This window comes from Diceros bicornis, chromosome 3, assembly GCF_020826845.1.
Source record: "Diceros bicornis minor isolate mBicDic1 chromosome 3, mDicBic1.mat.cur, whole genome shotgun sequence".
Classification (NCBI taxonomy): Eukaryota; Metazoa; Chordata; class Mammalia; order Perissodactyla; family Rhinocerotidae; genus Diceros; species Diceros bicornis.
This window is the reverse complement of record NC_080742.1, coordinates 13,861,989-13,887,857: the sequence shown is the minus strand read 5'-3', so window position 1 is coordinate 13,887,857 and position 25,869 is coordinate 13,861,989. Positions and strand designations below refer to the sequence as shown.

At 37.8% G+C, this 25,869-nt stretch overlaps 1 protein-coding gene across 1 annotated transcript in view; it reads right to left on the bottom strand.

Moving 5' to 3' along the window:
- The window catches only part of ORC5 (origin recognition complex subunit 5), an 88,978-nt gene that overhangs the window by 40,081 nt on the left and 23,028 nt on the right, over positions 1-25,869 (bottom strand). Inside the window, exons 7-11 of the mRNA XM_058523808.1 lie at positions 16,728-16,776; positions 16,547-16,637; positions 9,318-9,370; positions 7,802-7,914; positions 6,606-6,653 (exon numbers count right to left, since the gene is read on the bottom strand). Of these exons, the coding sequence (XP_058379791.1) occupies positions 6,606-6,653; positions 7,802-7,914; positions 9,318-9,370; positions 16,547-16,637; positions 16,728-16,776 (354 nt within the window). The remainder of the gene's footprint in view (positions 1-6,605; positions 6,654-7,801; positions 7,915-9,317; positions 9,371-16,546; positions 16,638-16,727; positions 16,777-25,869) is intronic.

Sequence of the window (25,869 nt, the reverse complement as noted above, 5' to 3'; positions counted from 1 at the left end):
GTTTTAGTAGTCCTTCTCTGTTCCTTACTTCTTCTATACAGAATTGATGGTCACTTTAGTTTGACCTCTGTCTGAAAGCTGTACTCTTTAACTCCCCTCCTCCCTCCTTTTATGTTTTTGATATCATATCTAACCTCTTTTTTGTACATTTGTATCCATTACGTTCTAATCATGGAAATAAATAATTTTTCCTATTTATGGTCTTCTCTTTTCCCCTTAAATCAGTCCCTTTAACATTTCTTGTAGCACTGGTTTCTTGGTGACAAACTCCTTTAATTTTTGCTTATCTGGGAAAATTTTGATCTCTCCTTCCATTTTGAATGATAACCTTGCTGGGTAGAGTATTCTTGGCTGTAAGTTTTTTCCTTTTAGCACTTTAAATATATCGTGCCATTCTCTTCTAGCCTGTAAGGTTTCTGCTGAGAAGTCAGCTGACAGCCTTATGGGGTTTCCTTTATATGTAACTTGACATTCTCTTGCAGCTTTTAGGATTCTCTCTTTATCTTTAATTCTGGACATTTTGATTATGATGTGTCTTGGTGTGGGCCTCTTTGGGTTTATCCTGTTTGGGGCTCTCTGTGCTTCCTGTACCTGGATGTCTGTTTCCTTCCTTAGGTTTGGGAAGTTTTCATCTATTATTTCTTGAAATAGATTCTCTGCCCCCTTGTCTCGCTCTTCTCCTTCTGGGACACATATAACACGGATGTTAGTGCGCTTGATGTTGTCCCAGAGGTCCCTTAGACTGTCCTCACTCTTTTTTAATTCTTTTCTCTTTTACCTGTTCACCTTGGGTAATTTCTTCTAGTCTTTCTTCTAGCTCACAGATCCATTCTTCTGTATCCTCTACTCTGCTTTTGAGTCCCTCTAATGAATTTTTCATTTCCAGTATTGTATTTGTCATTTCTGATTGGTTCTTTTTTATATCTTCCATTTCTTTGTTGACATTCTCACTGAGTTCATCTATTCTTCTCCCCAGATCAGTGAGCATCCTTAACACTCTTAGTTTGAACTCTCTGTCGGGTAGGTTGCTCATTTCTGTTTCACTTAGTTCCTTTTCTGGGGTTTTGTCCTGTTCCCTTACTTGGAATGTATTCTTTTGCCTCCTCATTTTGCCTCTTTCCCTGTGCTTGTTTCTACGTATTAGGTAGGTCAGCTACGTCTCCTGCTCTTGGATAGGTGACCTTATGTAAGTGATGCCTTAGGAGGCTTCCAGTGTGCTTCCTTCAGTTCTCAATGTTCCAGGGGTGACCCCTATGTGGGCTACGTGTGTCCTTCTATTGTGGCCTGTTAGCTCTCCCTATAGGCACCCAGGGAGGCTGAGTTATGCTCCTGGCCAGCTGTTGTTATGCTTAGCTGCTTGTAGTTGTTGTGGGCCCTTCCATCTCTTTATCAGGTGTGGGGAGCCCCAGCACAGTTGGCTGTAAGTTCTAATACCACATTTGTGTTGCAGTATTTCTTTTAACTGAGTAGGCCCCCAGCGTGGCAGGTTGTTAGGCTCAGGGCCTTACAATTGCTGTAAGCCTCTAGCCTATTAGGTCTCTTGTCAGCTCTCTGAGGATTGCAGCTGGGTGGGGCTGGCCTCAGGCACAGGAGCACCCAATTGTTTCAGGCTTTGGAAGGTGGGGCAAACCTCCTATGTGGGTCTTTGAGAAGCACAAGTCTTCTGCAGCTGACAAGCCCTGTTGCGCACAGGTCCACACCACTGCCAACACAGTCCTGCCCCGTGTGAGCGCCCCAACCTCCCCAAGCGGACCCAGTCTCTCCACGGCGGGAGCCCCACACACTCCGCCACTGCCCCACACTCTCCACCCGTTCCTTGTGCACACCCTGCCCGCTCAAGTCGGCTCAGTTGCCAGGCTGCAGAGAATCCAGTCACCAATCTATGCAGGCCCACACGTTGCCTGAGGGCTTGTTGTTGGGTGGGGCCAGTCTCTAGGGTGGGCTGTCTGCCCTGGCTGAGCTGGATTAAATCGGTGCTCTAGTGGGTGGAGCAGACCCTGGGGTAGCAGGCCTCAGGGAGAACTCCAATGGCGTCTGTGTCAGCACGCTCACGCCAGGCCACAACAATGGCCGCCGCCAATGTCCCAGTCCCTGGAGAGGTCTCACCCCTCACCGAGATGCACTCAGGGCCTACTAGGTGAGTCTCTTGTCACCAAAGCTGTGCACCTTTCTTTCTGGTGATTTTAGGATGCTTTCTGGAATGGGTGAGTTTGTGCGCTGGCCCTTTAAGAGCCAGTTTTAGTTTCTTTGTGAACTGGGTTTTCTGGGGGTCCTCCCCACTGCTTTAGTAGCAGGCAAAGTCAGATATTATGCCGCTGGTCTCGATTTTGCTGGGTCCACAAAATGCCCACAGCGGGGGCGCTCCCCGGCTCAGGACCCCGCGCCTCCAGGGAGGGTGCGTACCTGTGAGCTGTTCCCGGCAGCCGTGAAGCTGGCGGCTTGTGAAGGCGGTGTTTTTCCTCTCTGGAAGGGGGTCTCTGCCTCTTCTACCCCAGCTAGGATTGTCCGTTGTTGCAGGAGTTCCTCTTATCCAGTTTTCAGTTCTGTCTCAGGGGTAATTTTTCCACGAGTAGTTGTAAATTGGCTGTGTCCGCGGGAGGAGGTGAGTTCAGAGTCTGCCTACGCCGCCATCTTGACTCTGCCTCCCCGTCCTCATTAACACTTAAAAGTGACTTGAGGTTAGCAAAAATTACCTAAATTCCTGAAGTGTTGGGAATAATGTGGGAGGCAATTCAGGTTGAGAATCACATTGTGAAAGTTGCTGATACTTTTCCAATTTTCACTTTCGTTTTTATTTTGTGATTGGAAAACACATTTCCAATTTAAAATTAAAGTGTTCTAGCGGCATGGAGAGCACATGATATTTATTCTCTTCACTGAACTGATTTTGTGTGCTATAAATGCAACCTGTTCTCACCTACAAAGGAAGGCAAAGTCTAAGAAATATCTTACTAGATTCACTATAGCTCATTAGAGAGAATTAAGGCCTGTAAGAATGGAAGAAAGAATCAGAAAAGGAAGCCAAATATAATAAATTTTTGAGGAGATAAAATGGAATCAAAATTGGTGTCCAGTTAAGTCAAGAAAAATAAAGACAGGAACATAAACTTAGAGTTATAGGTATTTATACCAGAAAAACTAAAACTAGAAACAAAAGAAGTTTCCTGTGGGAAATGGGACTATGGGTGAGGAGAGGAAAAAGACTGCTGCTTTTCCACATAAACTAATTGGCAAGTAATCTCAAACCATACACATGCATTAGTTGAATTAAAAAGTAAAATCTTAAAAAATCAGTGTCTTGGGGCCGGCCTGGTGGTGTAGCAGTTAAGTACACACACTCCGCTTCAGCGGCCCGGGGTTCGCGGTTCAGCTTCTGGGCGCACACCGATGCACCGCTTGTCAAGCCATGCTGTGGCGGCGTCCCATATAAAGTAGAGGAAGATGGGCACGGATGTTAGCCCAGGGCCAGTCTTCCTCAGCAAAAAGAGGAGGATTAGCATCGGATGTTGGCTCAGGGCTAATCTTCCTCATAAAAAAAACAGTGTCAACTGAGGATGCACAGAGAAAAAAAATTATACAACTGAAGATATGTAATAGATTTAAAACAACTGTTATGGTAATTATTCGTGTGTTTGCTTCTCAATGTTTGATTCTCTGATTAAATTGAGAGCTTCATGAGGGCAGAGACAAGGGCTATTTTGTTCTCCACTGTATCTAACAGCATCTATCAGAGTGCTTGGCATAAGGTAAACATTCAAACAAGACTTCAGGAAGAGAGGGAACAAAAATATAAAGAAACTAGTAAGTGTACACAGATAGCCTTCAGTTAGGCTATTTTAAAATGATATGAACCAAAGACAAAAGAGGCTACTATAAAAGTCAAATCTATGAGAATAACATCAGAAGAACCAGAGTTCACCCAGACTAGAGACATCTTCAGGTCTTTGCTCATATGGTTCCCTCTGTCGAGACTGTCCTTCTCCTAGACTTGGACAAATTCACTCATTCCACAAGGACAGTTTACAGTGCCAGCTCTTTCACAGTCTCACCGATCATCACTCGTGTATCTCCCTCCTCAAAATTCTTCAATGATTTTCTCTGTCTAAAGAATAAGGCCTAAAATTCTTAACTTTATGTTCATTCTTTAATTTTCTTCATTCATTCATTCAACGTATTCATTGTTCAAAAAACACTCACCAAATACCACCAAGTGCTGAGATACAGAAGTGAAAAGATGGGCTTCCTTCCCTTAAGGAACTGGTAAGTGAGGAAATTCTTCCACAATTTGGCCTCAATTGACTTTTCTCTGAAACTCACCATATACTCTAGCCAATTGTATTTCATTATTTCTTTTATATACCCTACACTTTCTCACCTCCACTTCTTAGCTTACATCATTTCCTCAACTGGAATGTCCTCCTCTCCCATCTTTGCTTGTCCAGTCCTCACCATTCTCGAGTGCCCACTCAAATGCAAGCCCTACCACAAATCCTTCCCTGACCATCTCAGCGAGAACTTTCTCTTACCAATCCTTTACGATCCAAAGCAGCCACACACATAAGAAAGAGGGTACAACATCGATGGTCTGCCTATGGTGGAAAGCCTAATCAGAGATGTCCCAGTGAAAGGGCATACTAAAAAATCTTTCCATCCTAAGCAAATGGATTCAGTAAGGAAATTTCCCTGCCAACCTCTCGCTCTGTGTGAAGAGAGGAAAAAAGTCTTCCTGCTGATGTGGGGGCATAATTCACAATATCTTTGTGGTCTGAAAATCCCCAGGCTGAGAATTGAATTTCAAATGATCCCAGGTTGCTGGTGTTCATAAGTGCCCACAAAGAAGCAAATGCAAAACCTTCCTAAAGGCACACCTCAGCCCTCAAAAATTTCCGAGATTAAGTTCAGCCAACAATCAAAAATAATAAAACGTTCAGGAAACGAGGTATATGTGCATGAATCAGCAAAAATAGAAAATGTGGGGCCGGCCCAGTGGCGTAGCAGTTGGATGAGTGCACTCTGCTTTGGTAGCCCAGGGTTAGCAGGTTCAGATCCTGGGCACGCACCGACATGCCACTTGTCAAGCCATGCTGTGGTGGCGTCCCATGTCAAGTAGAGGAAGATGGGCATGGATGTTAGCCCAGGGCCAGTCTTCCTCAGAAAAAAGAGGAGGATTGCCATCGGATATTAGCTCAGCGCTAATCTTCCTCACACACACACAAAAAACAAAAAACAGAAAATGTGGAATTACACCAACAAGGGTTTCTAATACCAGAATATAAGATACAGAATATAAAATAGGTATTTTTACGTTAAAGAAAAATATGACTAGGAAAAATGTTTAAGTGACCAGACAGACCTGAAATAAAACAGTAAAACTTCTAAAGATTATAAATAAGATTACTGAAATTACAAAGTTGATATAAATAGCAGAAAAGACAAAGCTGAAGAGAAAACTGGAACACAGAACTGAAGAAATTACCTAGAACATAGCACACAAAGGGAATGAAGAATGTGAAAGCCTTAAGAGACAAAGAGGGTGGAGAAGGTCTTTCATACATCTAATTAGTCTCAGGAAGACACGTTAGAGAGAATGCAGGAGAAGCAATACTGGAAAAGTTAGCGACTGAGAATTTAGCAGAAGTGAATAACGGCATCACTAATCAAATTCAGGAAGCAAAACTAATCCCAAGTAAAAACTTCAATCCCAGATACGCCACGGTGATACTGTAAGAACACTAAAGGAAAAGAAGAGAACTTGAAAGCAGCCACAGAACACACCGACAAAAGAATAACAGACTAACAAGCAGATTTTTTAGCAGCAACAATAAAGCCAGAAGACAGTAAAACAATGTCTTCAAAGTCCTGAGAAAACACTATCAATTTAGAAGTGTATATTGAGCAAAACTGCTTTTAAGAATGAGAGTAAAAAAGAAAACTCACGGCTTCTACAGTGCCAAGTCTATAGTTCAAACTTCCCCCTCTTCTGCCAGGAGAAGCAGCGGTGGTTTAGATGTACAAAGTGGAACAGGTGATCTGAACAGTCTAAATGCTCCTTTCCCCAATTTCAATCTTGCCCCACACCCCTACCTCCAAAGGTACTTAGTGCCTCTAATTCCTAAGCTTTTCTAGATTCCTCAGGTCAAATCAGCTTGCTTTGGGGGTTAGCTTTCAGCCTTCTCTAGTCTGCTTAGTCACCCATCTATCTACTATGCAAGTCCAAATTCTGCAGGTCTCTCATCTGCTTGGTCCTTATTAGTTTATCTTTTTAATTTCTTCAATATCATTTTTGTGGGTCTTTCAAAGGGGAAAAGAGGAAAATCTGCTGTTTAGTTAAAAATTCCAGGGTGCTCTTTTTCATTTATTAATTCACTAAAAAAACCTTAGTCAACTCATTTTCATCTCTAGTACCAGTTCACTTCAATTGAATTCTATCACTGTATGCAGTAATAAACTGCATAATACAGTTAAATAACAAAATACAACCACATTATGATACTATATCAATACAAATAACTTCTTATATACAAATGACTAATATAATTATGCATTTATCCACCTCCTATAGTATCCTAAATTCACAAGTTTTTCCCATTAGAAAATATAAATACCTTTTCATGTTTCTTTAGAAAGTTGGTTTTCTTGATTTTCCCATGATGCTGCAATTAAGTAAAATAATTTAAGATTAAAAAAAGATAGTACTCCACAAAAACAGAAAACACAATTTGTTTAAACATAGCACACATAATACTAAGTAACGTATCTTAGGCTTTTTTATTCTATTCTACTTATCACCTAAAATATCACCTTAAAATATCAACATATTTTAGGCTGATTTGATTTAGATTGTATACAAGATTACTTTTGCTTGTAAAGAAAGAGGTTTAAGAAGAAAATAGTGATACTTCCTAAAAGAACTTGTTATATGATTTACGATAGCATATTTATTTCCATAAAAAGAAAACTTCCAAAAATAAATGGGTTTTTATTCATCCCTTAAGGCAGGCTGTCAATTCACATAAAAAAACACTGATTGAGAGCATTTTAGTTAAGCACTTGGGATTCAACAGTGCGGAAAAAAAATAGATGTTGTCCTTGCCCTCATGAGATTAAAGATCAGTGAGAGAGAGGGGCAAAAAAGTAAATAAAAATTTATTATAAATACATTTAATAATAAATCAAATTGCATATTATTTTTATCAAAAAGAAAACAATTCTAAAATGGGATTTTTCCAACTGACGTACATGCAGAGACGCTTCTTGAATATTCTGGATAATAAGGCATGGAGTGCATGACACAACAGTATGAGCTTTAGCACAATAAAGGTGTTACTGCCCTTAACATTATTCCTATCTCTCATATCTTAAACAAAACCTTATTTATGTATTTTTTAAATCTAGAATTATTACTTAAGGTATACCTGAACTCTTCCGTGAAACTACCTACTTCTCCCATTCAGGTTGTAATCTTAATTTAAAGCCTTTAGAAAATGAGTACTAAATACATATTTAGCAATCTTATTCTTTTTTTTTTTTGCTTGAGGAAGATTCGCCCTGAGCTAACATCTGTGCCAATTTGCCTCTATTTGGGATGTGGGTCACCGCCACAGCACGGCCACCAACAAGTGGTGTAGGTCTGCACCCAGGAACTGAACCCAGGCCACTGAGGCAGAGCGCGCCGAACTTAACCACTAGACCGGCCCCTAGAAATCTCTTATTCTAATCTCTGCTTCTTAGAAATTTACGGGTGTTGAGAAATTTCAAAATATTCGTGGATCTTCAAAAATAAAGTGAAAAGCAATATTACCTTAAGGAAGAACCTCTTGTCAGTTCTTGCTGGATTGTATGAAGCAAGGTATGCAGCAATTAGAATAAACTTAGAGTAATATGGAAGTTCCACATGAGTATACGCCGAGAGACCTACACAACAAAATACTTTTATGAGGGTTATTTAATAGGCTACCGTTATATTTTAAGTATCTTTTATCTTTTCTCACTTATCTTAGACTTCCATACGGTGCTGTCTGGTCAAAATGACCTACTCCCTGAGCTTAAAGTGCCATGATAATGATGGTGGTGGTGAACATTATTATTAATGATAAGCTCTGCTCATTCTATTATTTTTGTTTGGCTCCTCCTATTCTGAAGTCTAAATCCTACCCATCCTGCTTCAAAGCCACACTCTCCCTTAAACCTTCCCTGATGCACCCCTACCACACCAAAATAGAAAAGTTTGTCTCTACTATGAATTCTGACTTTGTGTATTTTACTTGCAGCCCATGTAACTTATATCTTATATTAACAGTTAATTATACATAAATATTTCTTAGTAAGCTATAGTGTTCGCTGAAGGAACCATATTTAATGTTTTTTTGGATCCGTACAGTACCTTGCACAAAGGAAAAAATTCAATAAATGGATAAATAAAACAATAGAGTCAGTCAAGCAGCATCGATTCTTATCAGAAGGGAACAAGGAACCTGATAATTACTGAATATCTACTATGTATAAGACATTGTGCTAGCTTTACTTAAGCATTTCTGAATCTTTGCAGTAACTTAAATCTAGATACTCTTTCCATTTTAGACGAAGACACTGAATTGGGCCCAAGGTCACACAGTTAGGATGCAGTGTAGACCAATTATTGCAGTTTTTCTAACTCCAGCATCTATTTCTTTCCATTATAACACACAACTGAAAATCACTTGTGCAGTATCTCAAGCATTTAGAAACCAAAACAGACAAAAGAGAATCTCAATACCACTTCATTTCATACCACTTCCCCAACCACTAGCCACTGATCTGTTAATAAGAATATTTTAGATACTCATTTTTTAAAAAAAAGTACAAGTAGTTCTATTGGGATAAATCCAAAATAATTTCTTTAAAGAAAAAAAGGCACAAAGCTTTCAAAACATAACCAACTTAAATGCATCCCCCAAATTACATTAATTACATTAACATAAAGTTGAATTTTATTTCATAAAACTCATGAAACACACACATACTGAGATAAAATTATGTACATAATTGATTGTTTTAACAAAAGCATTTAAAGAAATATAAACCGCTTGGTTTTCACATGATATAATCCAACATTTAGAAAATGAAAAACTGGTATTCAAACTCTATTTCCTCTCATTAAATTAGAGCTTCACTAAAAAGAAAATCATTAATTAAAATATAATTGTAGCTTGTAAAGTAAATTCTCTTTTATAACACTACTGACTGATGCTATCTTTAGTATTAACTTTAGTCCCTTGACTATTGGTAATCAATTAAAGAAGTGTCTCTGGTAACTATCTCAATTCTTCCTTTGATACCTCTCAGTTGTCCTGGATCTGTGTCATCTTTCTGTAGTTTTTCCCACTGTGAACTGAAAGAAAATAGAAGAGCAATAATGGATCGAAAATATACGAAATCAATATACTACACTTAAAACAGAGCCCTAGAAAAACTCAAGTTTTTTGATTTATTGACAAAATAGATTTAATTTCCTTATAAACAAGTAATATATACATGAAATATACATTTGTACTCTCTATAAAATCATTTAGTGTATGTTAGAACAGTATAAACTCATATATGAATACCTAGACGTTAATAAAAATCTCTTTTCCTCTGATCATAACTGTAAAGCTATCAAAAAGCACCAACAAATAAATAACATCACCTACCATTCAATAAAACTCCCAATGCTCCAATTATCATATTAAATACAATTGTTATACATTATTTCTAAACTCCATAACAATCTCTTAAAGCAAATACTATTACATCAGAAAACTGAGGCCCACATATGGTACCCAAGGAAACCCAGCCAGTCAGTAGTGGAGCTAAGAGTTGAATCCTTATAGAAAGCCTGCAGAATTCATGCTATTTCCACTGCCCCACTCTGGTCTTACTTGCAATTATAGAAGACCCTCATCAGTGGAGAGGGCTTCTTTTTTTTTTTTTTTTTTGTGAGGAAGATCAGCCCTGAGCTAACCATCCGTGCCAATCCTTCTCTTTTTGCTGAGGAAGACCGGCTCTGAGCTAACATCTATTGCCAATCCTCCTCCTTTTTTTCCCCCCAAAGCCCCAGTAGATAGTTGAATGTCATAGTTGCACATCCTTCTAGTTGCTATATGTGGGACGCGGCCTCAGCATGGCCGGAGAAGCGGTGCGTCGGTGCGCGCCCGGGATCCCAACCCAGGCTGCCAGTAGCGGAGCGCGCGCACTTAACCACTAAGCCACGGGACCGGCCCTTACTTGCAATTAAAACTATTAAACAGCCCTAAATATTATTAAGAATATGAAGTGATTATGATATGACAAATCAAATTCATAAGAAAACACACTATAGTGTAATGAAAAGACTGCCCTGGGAGTTTTAGCTTTATGACTCTGAGTTTTAGCTGTGTGACCCTGAATAAATCAATAACTGTCTCATCAAAAAATAAGGCAGGTACATGCAATGATCTTTAAGGATCCCCTCCAACTCTAAAATTTTCTTACAGGATTCTTAAAATACTAATTTAAAAATAAATGCCAGGGCCGGCCCCGTGGGGTAACGGTTAAGTGCGCGTGCTCCGCTGCTGGCAGCCTGGGTTCTGATCCCAGGCACGCACCAATGCACTGCTTGTCCGGCCATGCTGTGGCGGTGTGCCATATAAAGTGGAGGAAGATCGGATGTTAGTTCAGGGCCAGTCTTCCTCAGCAAAAAAAGGATTGGCATGGATGTTAGCTCAGGGCTGATCTTCCTCACACACACACAAAACATAAATAAATAAAATAAACAACAAATGTTAAAAAAAAAAAAAGCCAGATCACAATAATTAAACACTCAAAATCGAACTTTATATATTTTTTCAAATCTGCAAGCATAGCCAAAAATTCTGGGAATATAACAATACAGGAAATTCTGATAGGCTATGTAGCAACCTATGTAGAGAACAGACCCAGCACAACAAGCTGACTTTTAAAATAGATCACTTCCTCCACCTTATAGTTAATAGTGCTTTACAGATTATAACGCATTTTCACATTCATTACTTCCTACAAATGCAAATGCAAATAAATTTTTCTCAGTTACAATATTACAACTCAGACTTTGAGACAGTTTAAATGGATAAGGGGCCGGTCCAGTGGCATGGTGGTTAACTTCGCACGCTCCCGCTTCAGCAGCCTGGGATTTGTGGGTTTGGATACCAGGTGCGGTCCTACACACAGCTTATCAAGCCACGCTGTGGCAGGCATCCCACATATAAAATAGAGGAAGATGGGCGTGGATATTAACTCAGGGCTAATCTTCCTCAGCAAAAAGAGGAGGATTGGCAATTCATGTTAGCTCAAAGCCAGTCTTCCTCACACACACACAAAAATGGATAAGATTTTCTTATACAGCAATTACCCAGAATTTATTGTGTTATTTAAATTCTCAAACGACAACCAGGAGAAAACTAACCATCTTAAATGGGAAGGGAGGAGACCAACATTTACTAAATGTCTATTATGAACTCAACTCCTAACACACCTCATATTTAATCCTCATAACCTTTTGAGATGGATAGTATCATTTCTTTTTTTTTTTTTTCTTTATACAAATGACGAACTGAGAGTCACTGAAGTTAACTAAGTTGACCAAGGTTGCAGCAAAGCTTCTAAGTGGTGGAAAAGCATTTGAATTGAGATCTGTCTGACTAAAAAGTCCATCCATGTTCTAAATAAACATACATGAACTATCAATTTCCAGAGGTGATTTGGTGTCATAGTAGTTGTATTAATCGTGGTTGAATAGGTTATAATTTCAAGATGAACTAGGAACAAGGTTGGAGTCGTTTTCATAATTTTTCCAAATTCCTTATAAAAGCTACAAAACCACCATACATTCCCAATAACAGCTTGTTGAGTCAGGATCTACCCTTCTATAACTTTATTCTCCTTTTTCTTTATTCTGCTTATCCCAATTATTTAATCTTAGGAAATATGAAATGTGATTATTATTATTTTTTAACTTAGTTAAAATTTTATTATACATGGGTGAATGGAGGGTGGCGGGTAGTGGGGAAAATGGATGAGTCATTTTACTATGAAGCAATTTCAAATGGACAAGTAGGTATCACCAGGCTTAGAATGCTATTTCTCTACTACACTATTGGAGAGTCTCACCGGTCCTTTACACCACATTGTGAGAAAGAAAGGGACTAAGGGCATTATATATGATATGACTATAAAGGTAACCAGTTGGAACAAAAATGCAAACTGCCCTAAATACCCAAAAATTTTTTTCAAAAAGACAGAAAACATAACCACATAAAGAATTTTCAGCTAATTATGACAAAGCTAATAAAACATATACTTTATATCAATTTCAGCAAATTAACATGACAAAGCCAATAAAACATATACACTTTATATCAATAAATATAAATGGGTGTAACTCACCCATTAAGGTCAGATTAGCAATGCTTATTTCTGTGCTCTATACTTTTTTGTGAAAAGAAACATATTACAGATTATATATTACTTGAAAGGGGAAGAAGATGTCTTTGCATATATAAAGATATATGTGTATATATGCATATTTTTGAAGATACAGAAGACAAACCAGAAATTATATATGTGGTTAGGAAAGGAGTAAGAGGGATAAGGACGGCTGTGAGACTTTTCTGAGTATACTTTTTTAAAAAAGAGTTTTAGCTTCTGAATGATTTTTTGACACCCATCTCTCACTAGTATAGTAATCAATGACTTTGTTCTACTTGGACCTTTCTCTTTCTCTTCCTTTCCTATTTTTTAACTTTGTAACTGTGTTATTCCTTCCCTGTCAGAACATCTAATATTTACATAGTATTCTACTACCCTTGTTCCCACTTTATTTTAGTTTTGAGCTAAAATTAGTTAAATTCAGTGCTCATCATCAATCCTCTTGCTCAAGTTTCCCAGTCATTTCCATTGCACCAACACTGTCACTAGCTCTTCAGAAATGGTTTATGAGCATGGTGTTCCCTGAGTTATTACCATGTTTGGAACTGTTTTTCTATAACCCTGATGCTTCAATGACAGGTCGGCTGGATATAAAATTCCTTAGCTCACACTTCCTTTCTTCTTGAGTTTCGTGAAAATGTTGTTCCACTTATTGTCTTGCTTTATTACAGATTCATTTTCCTTGTAAGTAACTTATCTTTTTGCTTGGACGCTCACAGATGGTTTTTCTTTAATTTTTATTTTTAAAGTCTAAAAGCATTACAAGGAAGTCTTTGTAGTAGGCTGAATAATGGTCCCCAAAAGATGTCAATATCCAAATCTCTGGAACTTGTGAATGTTCTTAACGTGGTAAAAGGGACTCTGTAGATGTGACTAAGTTAAGGATCTTGATATAGGCAGATCATTCTGGATTATCTGGGTAAGGCACAATGTAATCACAAAGATTCTTCTAAGAGGAAGACAGGAGGTCGGAGAGAAGAAAAATGATACACTGCTGGCTTTGAAGATGGAGGAAGGAGCCATAAGCCAAGGAATGCAGGTAGCCGCTAGATGCTGGAAAAGGGAAAGAAACAGATTCTCCCCCAAAAGCCTCCAGAAGGAACGCAGCCCTGTGCACCCATTTTAGACTTCTGATATCTGGAACTGTAAAATAACAAATCTGAATTGTTTTAAGCTACTAATTTGTGGTCATTTGTTACAGAGTAATAGACTAAGACAGTTTCAGAGTTGACCATTCTGGATCACATGGAAAGATGAACCCTTTAATATGTACAGCCAGGTCTTCTTTCACTCCTGGAAAGTTTTCTTGGATTATAGTTTTAGATCTTAACTCAAATCCATTGTTTTCTTTCTTCAGGAATTCCAATTATGCATGTTGACTCTTCTTTGCCTATCACATTTATCTCACATTCTACTTAATTATTTTTACCTAGTTTTGTCCTCTTGGTTGTTTTCACTCCTCTCCTCAATGTCCTTCATGATATTCTCAGTTGAATCTACTCCCCCTTGGATATTTTAAGACTTCATTTTCATTTCTGAGATGATTACTTTTGCTTGAATTTTGTTTCTGAGTTTAGTCAATTTTTGTTTCACATCCTCCTGTTCTTTGTCCATTTATTGAGTTGTTGAATTTCTAATTTAAGGTATTTTTAATATCTAAAAATGCTGTTTAAAAAAATTAAATCAGGTTGGAGGATTGTGTTATAGTCTTCCTCTGCTTTATTTTGGGTGGGAAGGGGGGAGTTTTCATCAGCTAAAATGTTTTTATTCACGTTTTGTTTCTTCTTATAATACTTTTACATGGTTTTCTATTTTGTTTTCTCATCATTTTGAAATACCTAACGTTTGCTTGGATCAGGAATAACAGATGATTCCATCAATGCAGGGGTGAGGGTTTGGGGTGGCTTAGTAGATTTCTTCATTCTCAAGTGTTTTCTTCTGTAAGAATAATGAAGTGTGGTTCCTTTAATATACAGTGCCATTTTGAGGGAGAGGGATTGGCTTATCTTCTGATTTTGTCACTCTCTTTTTGTTTGTTGGGGGTAGGAGCATTATCCACCCCTTGCTTCTTTCTTCACTACCAAGCCTCCAGGGGATAACATAAAATCACCTCCCTGTCTCCCCTCAGACACAGTACTTTCCCACAACTGCCATGCTAATTCTTGTCCTACACACTCTTAAAACACCTCCTTTGATTCTCCAGTAGTCAGTGCTCTAACCTTTCAGGTCTCAGACTTGTTCTCAGTATTTTCCCACTCAGGGTTGGACGCTCTTTCTGGAGGTGACTTCATTAGTATTTCACCACTACTAGTCATCACCCTCCCCTGCCTCCACCGTCTTCTCCTCTTTTCCTTTCAGTCTTTGCTTAACTTTTCACATCAACAGGAGCTCCAGAGCTGGCTCGGCTGGCTTCAGTTGTTTATTTCACTATTTACATATAAATTGAACTTTGTCAACTCTACAGACTCCTAGTTACACTGCAGGCAAGGGTTATGAGTGATTTTATTCGCTCTCCTTATTGATCTTGTGGAGAGAACTGGATTTAGGTGGCCATCATTATCCTATGGGAAACTGTAAGTCCTTTCATTATTATGTTAGATTCATTTTAACAAACATCTAAATTTTTCTACCTTTAAAAGAGCAGATCCCAAGCTTTTCTATTGTGTGACTTCCAAAAATCCTCATCAAATGCCTTTTATTATTGAAAAGTGAAATAATAGTATCTTTGTAATGTTTCTACTTATTCAGAAACTATTAAATTTTTACCTGATTTATAGTCTAATCAGCTAACTAAATCAAAAGCAAAGTTAGTAAAGAAAATGAGCTACAGAATAAGGTATTTATGAGAGAAAAATGATAAAACTGACTATAAAGTGACAAAAGCAGATGGCGTTGATGTTTTCACATTTCCTATATTGCTTTGTAACCTATGCTTAACCTAACACCTAAAAGCACCTGATATTCACAAAATATTTTCACATATAACATCTAAGTTTTCTAAGGTTGTTAGAAGAAGCAGCCAAGGCCTAGAGGTTTTAGGTGATTTGCTAAGACCACAAGGCAGAAAATGGCTGAGCTGGAAATCAAAACCCTGTTCTTCCCACTACATTATGTGCCACAATGTCTCCTGAGCAGTTTCATTACCGTGAAATTCTAATAAGAGACAAAGGTCGATTTATGACTTAATTTATACATTTCTTTAATAATCAAATTTTTATTACACCATTCAAATATCTAACATAAATATAAAAAACAAAGTTGAAACTGATTTCCTTGTAGCTTTCCAGGTTAAAAAAAAAAAGGCAATTGAGGCCAGCCCAGTGGCGCAAGCGCTTAAGTGCGCACGCTCTGCTGCAGCGGCCTGGGGTTCGCCGGTTCGGATCCCGGGTGCGCACCAACACACTGCTTGGCAAGCCATGCTGCGGCGGTGTCCCATATAAAGTGGAGGAAGATGGGCACGGATGTTAGCCCAGGGCCAGTCTTCCTCAGCAAAAAAAGAGGAGGATTGGCAGATGTTAGCACAGGGCTGATCTTCCTCAAAAAAAAAAAAAAAAAGGCAATTGTTAGATATACAGGCATATCCAGTTTTGTGGCACTTCACTTTACTGCACTTTGCAGATACTGCATTTTTTTACATGACCACCTACCAACAAAAAGATTACAACTCACTGAAGGCTCAGATGCTGGTTAGCACTTTTTAGCAATAAAGTATTTTTTAATTAAAGTATGTACATTGTTTTCAGACATAATGCTATTGCACACTTAACAGACTACCATATAAACATAACTTTTATATGCATTGGGAAACCAAAAAGCTCATGCGACTCGCTTTATTGTGATATCCGCTTTACTGTTGTGGTCTGAAACCGAACCCGCAATATCTCCGAGGTATGCCTGTATGCCTTGTTTCAAATTGTGTATCACATTGGTTAAAAATTGTCTGTCCTTCCCAAAATAATAAGAAATGATTTGAACGTCACGAGTTTTTTCCCAATGTGAAGAAGGTAAAAGAAAACATGTACACTTTTAGTAAACATCCCAAATAAAGATATAGAAATAATACACATACTAAAGAGAAAATTACCTTGATATTTCCCTGAGATAAACAGTCTGCATGGCTTTCTTCAAATGAGGTTCAATATTTCTCCAGAGTTTGCGAGTATCACGTTCACTTGCTACCCCAAAGGAGAGAAAACTTCAATAATTCAGATCTTATAGAAAATTTTTTTCAAAAGAAATATTAATAAGTAAAACTACATAGTTACCTTCTCCTTTAACCACAGGTTCACAATATTTAGGAAAATTAAGTACTGCCTGTAAATAAAGGAAGAAAAGGAAAAAAAGCACTTATGACCACAATTAGAAATTATTTTTCAAGTAAAATTTTATTAGAATTCAGGTAATTTTATTTCAGTACAATTGCTCAAGTAAACTGTTATTATAGCTTATAACTACAATAATAAAACAGCAAATATCAATAATGATAATAAAACAACATGTAAAATATTACTTAATTGGCTCAATCCTGCTTAATGTATTAGCCTCTAGATATAAAGTAATATAACAAAGCATAATTTGTAATTTTAGGTCATAATTATATCACAAAAAAACCCATAAAACATACAATAAAACTCATAGAATTAACCTGTTATTTTCCAAGGTTTGAACATTCTCACAAATCAAACATCATCTAGTTCAGTACAACCCAAATGACATGCCTGGCAGCACCACCTGAGAGTGTTATAAATCCAAGTTCCTGGCACCACCCTAGGCATACCAGATCAGAATCTGTGAGGATGAGGTCCAGAAGTCTATGTTTTAACAATCTCTCTAGGAGTTTTATCTATTCCAAAGTTTGAGAAGCACTAACTAATCATGATTACTTAATAGTTTTCCATGAATCAACACTGGAACAGTATACCGAAAGGTAGTTTAAACAAATTGATAAAAACATGCTGTTGCCATTTATTAATATTATTTTGGTCCCAGGTATTTCATACTAAAATGATTCAATAACGAAGCCTAGTGGAAAGAGGTACATAAATGTGTAACCATACAATCCCAAAACCATACAATCTCAAATTAAGAAGAGAACTAAATTAACAGAGAACTAAAAACCAAATCCTTGAAAAGGTTTTTCCTATTTTATTTCATAAAAAGCAACTGTTTAGGGCAGAAAAATCTTTCAAATTCTGGTAATATTAAGCATAGAGAAGCCAACTTTCTTAACTTAGTTTCAGATGTAAGCACTGGTTAATAACACTAAGATGTCATAATGTTAGTATTAACTGGTAAACAACTTGGCTAAATAAAAATATACTGCTTTTGGGGGCCAGCCTGGTGACATAGTGATTTAAGTTTGCACGTTCCACTTCAGTGGCCCGGGGTTCGCTGGTTTGGATCCTGGGCTAGGACCTACGCACTGCTCATCAAAGCATGCTGAGGCAGCATCCCACAGAGAAGAGCTACAATTCTACAACTATAATGCACAACTATGTACTGAGGCTTTGGGGAGAAAAAAGAAAAAAAAGAGGAAGATTTGCAACAGATGTCAGCACAAGGCCAATCTTCCTCAAAAAAAAAAAAATAAAGACAATTTGAATGTCATCTTCTTAAGAAAAAAGAAAAAAATATACTGCTTTTTTTCTTGGTCAAAATATTAAATATGTTTAATCATTAAAAATAGCAGTAAAGGGGCCGGCCCGGTGGCGCAGGCGGTTAAGTGCGCGCGCTCCGCTGCGGCGGCCCGGGGTTCGCTGGTTCGGATCCCGAGCGCGCACCGACGCACTGCTTGGTAAGCCATGCTGTGGCGGCGTCCCATATAAAGTGGAGGAAGATAGGCACCGATGTTAGCCCAGGGCCGTCTTCCTCAGCAAAAAAAGGAGGAGGATTGGCGGATGTTAGCTCAGGGCTGATCTCCTCACAAAAAAAAAAAAAAAAAAAAAAATAGCAGTAAAAAGGCAATAAAGATAATTTTAGGAGACTATTTTCCAGTTCCACTTTAATAAATGAGTATTTTCCCCATGTCATTCCACAAGAACTGACTCAGTATATAAAACTATAGGACTATAATGAGTCATTTAATTATCCAAATACAATCTTTATATTTAAGTAAATCTATAAAGCCTTGAACTTACCAGCAAGTGGAATTTTACAAACAAAATATCTGTCCAAATACAAAATACTTTTCACAACTTTGGATATTAACATTGAAATGTACTGTCCAATATTATGCCCATTTCTCCTATATTAATCCTCAAATATAAACAAATTCTCACTCCCTGTATTGGGATTATTTACAGCAAAATCTAAATTCAAGGCCACTGGTATTTTAACCTGTCCTCCCAACTACCCAGAGAATGAAAATTGAAAGGTTACTAACAAAATCACAAAAATAATTCCAAAGCCCAAGCAGAAATAATTTTTAGATGATTTTTTGATACTATGAATTTTCACTACCACTATACATTCCCCCATATACCTCCCCATTATTCCTTAATTTTAAGTATCTAGTTTACTCTTAACTAGTCACATTAATGAAAGGGGGAGGGGGACAGAGGATAACTTTATTAAGAAATGATCATGTGCTCAGCAAATACTCATGCTCATGATAGCAAGAGAAGCATAATTATGAACAGTTAAGTATGGCCACCTGTTATCTCATTTATTCCTGACAACTGCACTTTTATTATGCCCATTTGTCAGCCAAGGGAACAGAAGCAAAATATAACTTGCCTAGAGGCACACAGAGATTCCACTGCCTGAATTTATGATCACGGATTTGTGAGATGTTCTGGGAATTTATTTCTAAACCAATAAGGACACCATGTTATCAAAGCCTGATTGAAGTCAAACAGAGAGACTATTTCCCTTTCTCTTGAAAAGAAAAACTTGCATTACTTTAGGAGGCAAAACAATCTATTATGAATACTGACTAGGTTGCCACAGATAGGATAGGCAATTGGAAGCTTTTCCAACTCTTCCTCAGAGAGATTTTCAACAAGCCTTCGTCATTGTATTTGAAATGATTTGTTAGAAAATAATCTGATACATGTATATTGTAGTAGGCAGAATTCTAAGATAGCCCCCCAAGACTCCCGGCCCCTAGTGTACATACACTTTCTCTCAATTATTGAACCAAACACTATTTTAGGTACTGCTGTGAAGGGATTTTGTACATGCAATTAAAGTCCCAAAGATTTACTATTTATGGGAGAGTTAAAATAAAGACATAATCAGAGGAGTCTGACCTAATCACATGAGCCCTATAAAAGCTGAAAGTGTTCTCTGGCTGGTCAGGGATTAAGCATATGAGACGGATTCACAGTGCCTTTGCTGGTTTGTAGATGGAGAGGGCCACATGGCAAAGAACGCATGTGGTATCCAGGAGGCCTGAGAAAGACTCGGCTGATAGCCTGTAATGCAGCTTTGGACCTCATTCTCACAACCAAAAGGAAATGAATTCTGTCAACAATGTGAATGAGCTTGGAAGCGATTTTCCCCATACCCTCAAGAAGAGAACACAGTTCAGCCAAAAGTTTAATTTTAGCCTATGATATCCTAATCACAGAAGCCAGCAACACAGTGCCTGGATTTCTGACCTATAGAACTGTGAGCTAATAAATGTGTGTTGTTGTAAGCCACTAAATTTGTGGTAATTTGTTATGCAGCAATAGAAAACTAATACACATATAGAAGTATAAATGTAAAAACATATTCCAAGGCCGAGTTAAATAATTTCTGAACTGTTTTGCCTTTTTAAGAATACCTACATTCTATTTCTGAAACATTAGAGGAACAAAAATCATAACTGAGAACATCTGCACTGATGTTAATTTACAGGAGTTTTCATCAAACAATGAGGCCTATGTGCCAGGTCTTACTATTCTAAGTGTTCTACATGCATTAGCTCATTTAATCCTCTAAATGATCCTATGAGGTAGACATTATTATTATCGTCCCCATTTTACAGAGAAGTTAAATCATGCTCTGAATCTCTGACTTCCTCTTCTTTGATCAGCCACAGAAAACTCTCCACTTTTAAAGGGCTCATGTGATTAGGTAAGACCCACCCTGAAAATCGCCCCGTCTTAGAATATCCTGAAGCCAGACGGACATGAAAAAATGATTAAGTTGAAATTCTGATGAGGAGCAAGATATTTACAAGGTTTCAAAGTACCTCCCCACAAAACAAATATTACTAAGTTAAAAAAAAAGACCATCTTCATCAAATGATCAAAGTGAACATTATCAGTTACGGAGTAAAATGAAATCCTGTAATACCTGGGAGGACGCAGTGAGAACACAGCCTCATTTCTGTGATATTCCTGTCAGATGCATAACTTGAATCTAATCATGAGGAAACATTAGGCGAATCCAAATTGAAGGAGATTCTACAAAACAACTGGCCTGGAATCTTCAAAGGTCTCAAAGTCATGAAAGTCAAAGACCAAGGAACTGCTCCAGAAGAAAGTTCAAGAGACATGACACTAAATGCAACATGTGTTCTGACCTGGATTCTTTTGTTCTGGAGTACATTATTGGGAAACTGGCCAGTCTTGAACAGGGTCCGAGGATCAGACTGTAGCAATCAATCCACTTTCTGATTTTGATGGCTGTACTATATTTACCTGGGAGAATGTCTTTTTAGGAAATGCACACTAAAGTATTCAGGGGTGATGGGGCATCAGGTCACAAACTTAAACTCCAATGATTTGGGAAAAAAAGAGGGAAAGTTCATATTGTACTTGCAATTCTTCTATAAATTAGAAATTGCTTCCAAATTTTTAAAATAAATTTAAAAAACATCCAATACTTTCATTATCTTGTAAATACTATATCTAATAAAATAATTAGAGCGAACTATTAACATGTCAGTACCACTGAATGTGGCTGTGATACAAAAAGAATTCTTAATTATTTAAGGCCATTAATAAAGGCACCCTGTAAAGGCAGCACTGGGAAAGCTGGCTAAATGCCACTTCCTGCTTACTCCAGGTCTAAAGAGGACCATGTGACTACTCAGAATATGCCACAGCTTCATTTAACATGGATGAATATCTCAAATAAAATGCTGAGCAAAAGTAGACAGATAAAAAAAAGAATACATGCTGTACGTTTCCATTTACATGAAGTGTGAAAACAAGCAAAACTAACCTTTGATGCAGGAAGTAAGAATAGTGATTACCTCTGGGGAAGAAAGAAGTGGTAGAGATTGAAAGGAAGCATGAACTGGGCTCCTGGGATGCTGGTAATTCTCTACTTTTTGACCTGAATTGTACTTACATATATGTTTTTTTCATTTTGTGGTGATTCATTGACATACACTTATGGTTTCCGTGCTTTTCTATATGTATGTTATACTCTAATCAAAAAGTTAAGAAGGGGCCGGCCCGGTGGCGCAAGCGGTTAAGGGCACGTGCTCCGCTGCGGTGGCCCGGGGTTCGCCGGTTCAGATCCCAGGCACGCACCGACGCACTGCTTGGGAAGCCATGCTGTGGCGGCGTCCCATATACAGTGGAGGATGATGGGCACGGATGTTAGCCCAGGGCCAGTCTTCCTCAGCAAAAAAAGAGGAGGATTGGCAGATGTTAGCACAGAGGCTGATCTCCTCACACACACACACAAAAGTTAAGAAAAAAGAAAAGAAAAAAAAACCTAACTAGATTATTTCTCCTAATTAAAGACTCTCTCCCTTAAGTACCCTTAACCAAAGAATAGTTCTTCTCTATGTGGAAAAGACACCCTCATCCATAAACCAATCACTATGAGGATATAAGAGTGGCGAAGGACACCCACTCACCCAGCCATATGTCAAATCACATCTAACAGTGGAATGACAGCTGTTCTGCCAGATCACCCCTCAAACTTCATATGACTTTAATATATGACACGAACCTACAGCAGGCATTGGCAGTCTCCATCCGTGGGCTCTGGCTTATGTTCTTGGAGATAGTAAGATCTCAATATACTTTTAAGCCTGTGAACTTTTGCTCAGCAGAGGAAGGAAGGGAACTAAAATTAACTGATCCCCAACAGCTATCAGGCATTTTACATGTGTCCCCTCTTTTTACTTCACAAAATTCCTTTGAGGCAGGTTATTATACCCACTTAATAGAAGAGAAAACTCAAGTCCAAAAAGGTTAAGTAACTTGCCCAAGATCACACAGCTGGTAAATGACAAAACTGTGTTTCTTCATTTGTAAAATGAGGATTTGTGATACTGCCTTCCTTCACAGGGCTGTTGTAAGAAGTGAGGTAACACTGGTAAAGGGCATGCTGGAGCAGTGCCCCACACACAGTAAGTACTCAATAAAGCTGGCTGCTATGTAAGAGGAGGTAGAGTACAGAGCTACGAGCATAAGCTCAGAAGTCAGACCCCATGACTCTTTATCCACAAAATCTCATAAGCGTATTCATTTTCGTTCTCAGGGACCATTTTCCCCTAGCATACAATCATATAGTAAACAAGCAAAAATAACTAGCACGTAGAAAAACACCTTGGTGTACACTGTCTTTATGAATTTACTGACAGCTAGAGGACAGATGTGCAACTATTTTAGAATTGTGACAATCTCTTCCTCATCAAAAAAAAAAATTGTTTAAAAAATACATTAAAGAATTTGAGATCTGAGAATGTCAAGATACCATCTGAAGCAGAGACTACCTTGGGTGGTCAGTTGCATGTGAGATGGCTGAGGTATGTGTGAGGCCGCAGAAGTTGATCTGCACTTTGAGCAGCTTCTTTGTGCTAGCTCCCTTCAGTGTCCTGCTGCCCGGTGCCCACTCCTCCCACTCTTCAAAGATAAAAGGGGCCATCTACCTAGCCCCATGCTCAAAATTAAGATTAAGACTTCTATTACCCAGGAATTGCTGGGTCCTGGCTATACGAAAAACAGCTATATTATTTAACTAAAATAATTCACAAAAAGTAAATGATCCTCCCAGAAATTACTTGTATTTTAAAAGGATAATATTTATTCAAATGACTTAGTGTTATCAGTAATATCACCTAACATCTTTATAGATATTTATTGTTTACAAGCACTTTAATACAGAGTATTTCATTTTATACTCATCTGAGGTATATATTCTTGGTCCCACTTTAAAAGTGAGGGAACTGAAGTACAGAAAATTAAGTATCATACATGACACAGTTGGTAAGCAGCAGAGCTAATTTTAATATTTAAGTTCTCTACTCATTCTACCATATATACTTGAGTTATCTGGCACCCTCTTCTTAGTCATGTCACTAGCCACAGGGCCAAACAAAACAATACAGCAACAACAAAAAACCAGGCATCAGAAACTTATAATTACACTCTAAAACATTACTAATCTCTGGCTAAGCAATTCATTTTTTTGAGTAATTTCTAAGAAAATTATGAAATTTGAGAGGAAAAAGGTTTGAAATACAATAAATTTAACGTGTGACAGATGTTTAAAAAAAGATCATGCAAAACTAAAGTTTATTTTAGAAAAAGAACTATTCTGTGTTTGGCATTTATACGAATATAAAAATAACTCCTTCAATTGACCCTTTTATAAACTATAATTATTATTTTTTAGGACTATCATAAGGATGGTCAGAGAAGACAAACCTAAACGAATATTCAAAATAGTACGAGTACGTTCCTTTCTCCTATCTTGTGCTATCCACAGAGCTAGCCTCCAAAAAAAAAAAAAAAAAGAAACCAATTCCTAAAGCAAGTTTGAAAGCACAGCACATACATAGAAAAGATGCGTGAAAAGAATCTTTTGCAGGTAAACTTTGAAACAAATAATAGTACGCATTTGAAGGAAAAATGGAAAACACATCTTTTTTATCCTAAGTTCTACATATGAAGAAAAATAAGAACACTATGCTATTTTTTATCCAATGCTTAAAGATTATTTCTTACATTTATTAGTATTACTCGTAGTAGTAAAGCCTTCAACTACACTTCAAGCTTCAAGTTTAAGAATATAATGTAATAATAACAACAAAAAAGGCTATAACCTCATCCCTAAACAAAATCATTGCTCAGTGAAACTCAAAAGACTTTATAAAACACCATATTTAAATACAGATTTTTCTCCTTTTCCATTTTCTTTTCCTAGAAATAGTTTCCCTAAATAATTCTTCCTTCTTGTACTTTATAACCTACTTTGAAATGGCTGCCAGCACAGATTCCCACAGGATTCAAGGAGATCATTGTCAGAGAGTGGTAACTGCAAGTTACTTCCCAGGAAAGACAGCAGGTGAGTATCTGCTTCCCACTCCATCTCCCCCAAGGAACAACGCACTGACCCTCTCTCCTCTCTGTAAGCCCCTCTGTTGTCATTTCCCCTGGACACCAGGGATCCAAGACATCCAACTTCTGGAGAGATGTCAGTGATGAGCTTGAACTAGAACAGCTTGTCTTTTGTTTTTTCCCAACTCAGAAGATGCTTGAAATCTACATCTAAATCAGAAGAGACCTAAAATTTAAATCTTCTGAAAACGTACTAAATGTGAACACAATTTTAAATGGTCATCTTCTCCTCTGTTCTCAAACACACACTGAATCTGTCTAAGTAAGACTTTTCAGAGCAAAGAAAAGAATAGAGCAAAGCAAAGAAAATGTGTTAAGAAATATAGGAACTGTTCCTTTGAAAGTTACTGTTTTCCAGTCTTAGATATATTACTATTTTCTGCTATATGGAGCTAAGATCATAAGTATAAATGGAAGGTTTCTAAAAGGGAAACCAGATATTCTCGCCTCCTTCCCTTCACATCCCCACAATTCGAAAGTAGAAAGGTCAAAGAAAAATTAAACGTGATCATTTTCCAAACTGCTTGCGAATTATAAACAGCTATTCTAATGTTTTAAATTTTTTAAGTAATCTTTTTTATAAATATTAAAAGTAACCCTTTATATAAAGATTACTAAGTCAAAGTCAGTGGCTAATGAAAGACCTATAATTAAAGCTTCTGACCAGGGGCCAGCCCCGTGGCTTAGCGGTTAAGTGCACACGCTCCACTACTGGCAGCCCGGGTTCGGATCCCGGGCACACGCCAACGCACCGCTTGTCTGGCCATGCTGAGGTGGCGTCCCACATACAGCAACTAGAAGGATGTGCAACTATGACATACAACTATCTACTGGGGCCTTGGGGAGAAAAAAGGAAAAAAAGGAGGATGATTGGCAATAGATGTTAGCTCAGGGACGGTGTTCCTCAGCAAAAAGAGGAGGATTGGCATAGATGTTAGCTCAGGGCAGATCTTCCCCACCAAAAAAAAAAAAAAAGCTTCTGACCATAGTCTAGTTCATCTAGATTCTAGACCACTATCACTACATACATAAAACCTGACAGAAATTTGTTACAAAAAATTAAAGAAATGTAAAATTGCTTAAGTTTTTACACTTCCTTTCCATTACCCTTCAT